A 4,800-nucleotide genomic window follows, 5' to 3' on the forward strand; every position below is an offset into this window, starting at 1 on the left:
GTATTCTCCTTCAAGGAAGTGAAGGAAAACGGGCACACCACGAGACCTTGAGGCACCGAAGGCGGTTACAGCCCTCTTTTGCCAGAAACCCATAATCCTGCCTTTATTTTCCCGGGCAGCGAGCTTGGGATTGGGTACCGGCCCGACGTGGGATGCTCACCAGGGCGTCGCCTTTGAAAAACTAAGCCTTAACGCTGAGACTCCCTCTTATTTCCCTCTAGGTCAATGTTGGGTGCGTGCCAAAGAAGGTAAGTGGGCTTTCGCCGCTGGCTCCAGCGGCGCCTTGGCCGTGGGTTGGGTCTGGCGTGGGTGCCCGCCGAATTGCGGGGAGGTGCTGGCGCGGGGCGTGGGGAGGAAGGAGCGGGAGGAGCGTATTGAGCCATCAAGATGCCGGGAAGCGCTCCGACCCGTCTCCCATGGGAGGCTCCGGGCAGAGGTGAGGCATCGGGAAGTGTGGCAGGAGTTTTCCCCAAATCAAACCGGTCGTCCCGAGCCGACTTGCGGTTTGTGCGGGCAGGTGATGTGGAATGCGGCGGTCCACGCAGAGTTTGTCCACGATCACGCCGACTACGGCTTCGAAACGCCCGGCGTCAAGTTCAACTGGAGGTAAGTATGGAAAGAGCCGGTTGGAAGCGAGGGTTTCCCGGCGAGTGTCCTGTGGGGAGCAGCCGCAGGTCAGCGCCGCGGCCCCGTGGCTCGTTGTCCACCCCGAAGGGGTCCCTGCCCACTTGGAGGCTTCCCGTGGATGGATGCTGAGCTGGTTACACGGCCGGGATTCCCGCTGTATTTTGGAAAGGCAAACCGCCCGCGGGAAGAGATTCCGGAAAAGAGGGGTGCGGGGAAGGCAGGCACAAAAACCTTGCGTCGGTGGGGAAGGCTGCTGCCTGCTGGGTAACTCGGGGCCATTTTATTTTGTGGCGTGGGTGCCACGTACCGAAGGGATTGAACTGTTTTTCACTGAGCTCTGTAGCTTCGTTGGCTCACGGTGACGATAAGCCCCCCGCTCTGTTCCAGAACGATTAAAGAGAAACGCGACGCTTACGTGAGGCGCCTGAACGAGATCTATGAGAATAACGTAAAGAAGGTGAGCACGCGTTTATCCCGCGAGCTGAGCAGGGAAGCAGGCTTCGCTGGATTTTTGGCCGCTTTTCCAGCCTTAACGGGTGTCCTCTTCTCTAACTGTACAAGCTCTGGCTCCGTTAGCTGGCTCGCACACCTCCTCCTGCTGTTAACCACTTAAGCGTTACTCCCCTAAGGCTCACATCGACATCATTCGGGGCTATGGCAAGTTCACCGCCGACCCCGAGCCTACCGTCGAAGTGGATGGGAAAAAGTACACGGCTCCTCACATCCTTATAGCCACGGGTGGGCGCCCGGCCGCCCCTCCCGACAGCGAAATTCCCGGTGAGCCTGACGGAATTCCCCGGGCTGCCTGGAGAGAGGTCTGCCAAAGCAAAGCAGGCTTTGGGAGGCGGAGGCGGGAAGGAGGGGCTGGCGAGGGGTGCGAAAGGGGCTCTGCTTTGCAGGTGCCAGCCTGGGGATGACCAGCGACGGCTTCTTTGAGCTGGAGGAGCTGCCCAGGTAAAGCGGGGCTCACTCTCCCGGCTGCCGCCGGCGGAGGCCCGACGCGCCTGCACATGGCATCGGCGTTTCTCCGCAGGCACAGCGTTATTGTCGGCGCCGGCTACATCGCGGTGGAAATCGCGGGGATCCTTTCCACGCTGGGCTCCAAGTCATCCCTGCTGATCCGCCAAGACAAGGTAGTGCCGCCGGCTGTCCCCAGCCGCGCTTCCCACCCGGCAGCTGCGTCCCAGTCTGCCGGGGGTTTCTGGTCATCAGCTGCCGTGAGCTGGTAAAGGAGGGTCCGAGTTGGCCCAGGCTCAGGAGGGTGGAAATGGCGATGCGGAGGACGGTGGCGTCAGGCTGTTGGGTGTAAGGAGGGGCTGGGTGGGGCAGACGGGGCGAGAAGAAGAACGTAGGTGTGCTGCCAGGAGGATTTCGGCAGCACCGACCCGCACGCCCGGCATTTCTGCAGCTGTGCGTGCCGCCGCACCCGTTTCCTTGAGCTTTATTTCAAGTCACAACTTGAAAAAAGAAAAACAAAAAAGGAAAAACGAGCAGAGGAGAACTTTGTCATTAACCAGAAGCGCCCCAAACCTCTCTGGGCTTGGATGGGGCATGGGCGCAGGGAAATGCCGGTGGAGGGGGCTGCCAGGCGGTGCCTTCCCCTGCAGACCCTCGTCTGATGATGCTGGCGGGTCCCTGCCCAGGTCCTGAGGACCTTCGACTCCATGATCAGCTCAAACTGCACCCAGGAGCTGGAGAACACCGGGGTGGATATCTGGAAGCACACGCAGGTACAGAGCAGCCCCGCAGCTTGTCCCATCCCTCCTGGAGAGGCAGGGCCAGGGGGAAAGCCGGCGTTTTGGGCGCCGCTTGATGGGCCGTGGCTTTGGCGGCATCCCTGGTTCTGCGGTGCGGCCGCCGTCGCCTGTTGCGAGGCAAAAGCCGTCGGCACCTTCTCCCCCTGAGGCTCCTGTTGTTCCCCGCAGGTCAAGACGGTCACCAAGTCCCCCCGGGGGCTGCTGGATGTGACGGTGTCCTCCTCGGTGCCTGGCCGCAAGCCAACGGAGGGAGTGATCCGGGACGTTGACTGCCTGCTGTGGGCCGTGGGGCGGGAGCCCAACACCGAGGAGCTGTGCCTGGACCAAGTGGTGAGATGGCAGCACGTCCCTTCCGTGCTGGTGCGAGGATGCCCGCGGGTCTCCGGGTGTCCCATGGGTCTCCGGGAGTCCCACGGGTCTCTGGGGGTCCCATAGGTTTCAAGGGGTCCAACAGGTCTCTGGGGGTCCCACAGGTCTCTAGGGTTTCCACGGGTCTCCAGGGGTCCCACGGGTCTCCGGGGGTCCCATGGGAGCCTGCCGTGGTGTTCCCACTGGTGTTCCCACCGTGCCCCGCCCCCCGCGGGGAACACGGTGGCCACTGGCAGGGGTCCCCTGTGGGCATCGCTTGTCCCATCCCTCCCGGGGTGGTTGCTGTTTCCCATGGCAGGGGGTGCAGGTAGACGCCAAGGGCCATGTGGTGGTGGACGAGTACCAGAACACCACCAGGAGAGGGGTCTATGCCGTCGGGGATGTCTGCGGGAGAGCCCTCCTCACCCCAGGTACCGCGGCCGTGCCCCCCGCCCCAGCCCCTCAGTGCCGCGCTGTGCCGCAGCTCAAGGCTCCCCGTCCCTCCCCGCAGTGGCCATCGCGGCCGGCAGAAAGCTGGCCCACAGGCTCTTCGAGGGCAAGCAGGACTCCCGGCTGGATTACCGTGACATCCCCACCGTCGTCTTCAGCCACCCGCCCATCGGCACCGTGGGCCTCACCGAAGGTGGGGACGGGCAGGGCGCGGGGGGCGCGAAGAGGCTGGGGACGTTGTGGCTCAGAGCTGCTGGTTTGATGCTTGAGGAAACGATCGGATCTCTGGCAAGCCGTCCGAGTCTTGCAAAATGTGCTTTGAGTCCCTCTTTATAAATGCCTCGTGTATACGGGGCATCCCCTTGACCTACGTGCTGTGTCTTCTGCTGCAGACGAAGCCGTGGCCACGCACGGGAGGGAGAACGTGAAGATCTACAGCACGTCCTTCATGCCCTTGTACCACGCTGTCACCCAGAGGAAGGTTAAGTGCGTCATGAAGCTGGTGTGTGCTGGCAAGGAGGAGAAGGTGGGTGGAGGGGACCAGGGGGGACAGCTGGGCGCTGCAGCGGGGTGGCGGGGACCACGGCTGGCTGTCCTCTTGTCCCCGCGTGGTCGGCTCTGACCTGCTCAGACCGGGTCTTGGGCTGGGATCCAGCTCCCCCAGCGCCAAGCCCGGTGTTCAGCCTGGATTTCACCGGTGCTGGGTCCCATCCGGCCTCTTGCTTCTTCCCCGAAGGTGGTGGGATTGCACATGCAAGGGCTGGGCTGCGACGAAATGCTGCAGGGCTTTGCCGTGGCCATCAAAATGGGGGCTACCAAGGCCGACCTGGACAACACCGTCGCCATTCACCCCACTTCTGCCGAAGAGCTGGTGACGCTGCGCTGAGGCGGTGGGCACGGGCAGCCCCGGGGACAGCAGCTGCAGCTGGGGAAAATGTTTTACATGTCTTAAAAAATGCCTTAACGTCAGGCGGTTGCCTGGAGAGCGTGTCTGTAAAATCAGGATGGAGTGGAAAATAAATGAAGTGATGCTGGGATGTCTCTGCCTTTCGCTTTATGGTGCCTGTCTCCCGCCGTGCCCAACCGCAGAGGGTGGCGGCACGGTCCCTCGGCGCGGTTTGGGGGAAGGCTGCCAGTGGCCGGGCTCCCCCTATACCATCCCCGGCACCAGGGCTGTGCGGGGAGCAGCAGAGCGGGGTGGGACGGGTGCTCGGGGTACTCGTGGGTGCTGGAGTATGCCGGGTGGGCTCTCTCCTCTGCCGCGGGCTCACGGAGGGGTGCATCGGCATCGCCGTTGGACGTGGATGCATCGGCCATCACTGTTGGATGTGTGATCACAGGGGGAGCTGCTGGCCTGACCCTGCTGCATCTCAGGGGCTTCCAGATCCCCTCCGCTGCCCCATCGCTCTCCGTTCTTCGTGGCTGCGGCTCTCGAGCTCTCAAAGCTTGAGGCAGCTTGAAGCGGCCGAGGGCAAAGCTGGCCAGGAGAGGTGGGGCACAGCGCTGGCGCTGGCTGAGGAACTGCTGGCTTCTGCTTTGCTTTAGCTAGAAATAAATAGTTTGCATGAAATCAAAGTATCTCCGAGGTCGAAGACTCCCTTGAAACCTAAGGAGGAGG

The 4,800-nt window shown here is 62.6% G+C and overlaps 1 protein-coding gene across 1 annotated transcript in view; it reads left to right on the top strand.

Moving 5' to 3' along the window:
- The window catches only part of GSR (glutathione-disulfide reductase), a 5,501-nt gene extending 1,296 nt beyond the window's left edge, over window positions 1–4,205 (top strand). Inside the window, exons 2-13 of the mRNA XM_009278788.2 lie at window positions 222–248; window positions 518–606; window positions 1,015–1,084; window positions 1,257–1,404; window positions 1,527–1,581; window positions 1,661–1,760; window positions 2,271–2,357; window positions 2,553–2,714; window positions 3,052–3,163; window positions 3,244–3,375; window positions 3,575–3,708; window positions 3,919–4,205. Of these exons, the coding sequence (XP_009277063.1) occupies window positions 222–248; window positions 518–606; window positions 1,015–1,084; window positions 1,257–1,404; window positions 1,527–1,581; window positions 1,661–1,760; window positions 2,271–2,357; window positions 2,553–2,714; window positions 3,052–3,163; window positions 3,244–3,375; window positions 3,575–3,708; window positions 3,919–4,068 (1,266 nt within the window). The 3' untranslated portion in view covers window positions 4,069–4,205. The remainder of the gene's footprint in view (window positions 1–221; window positions 249–517; window positions 607–1,014; window positions 1,085–1,256; window positions 1,405–1,526; window positions 1,582–1,660; window positions 1,761–2,270; window positions 2,358–2,552; window positions 2,715–3,051; window positions 3,164–3,243; window positions 3,376–3,574; window positions 3,709–3,918) is intronic.
- The last annotated feature ends 595 nt before the right edge of the window (window positions 4,206–4,800 follow it).

Source organism: Aptenodytes forsteri, unplaced genomic scaffold, assembly GCF_000699145.1.
Source record: "Aptenodytes forsteri isolate BGI_AS27 unplaced genomic scaffold, ASM69914v1 Scaffold275, whole genome shotgun sequence".
Classification (NCBI taxonomy): domain Eukaryota; kingdom Metazoa; phylum Chordata; class Aves; order Sphenisciformes; family Spheniscidae; genus Aptenodytes; species Aptenodytes forsteri.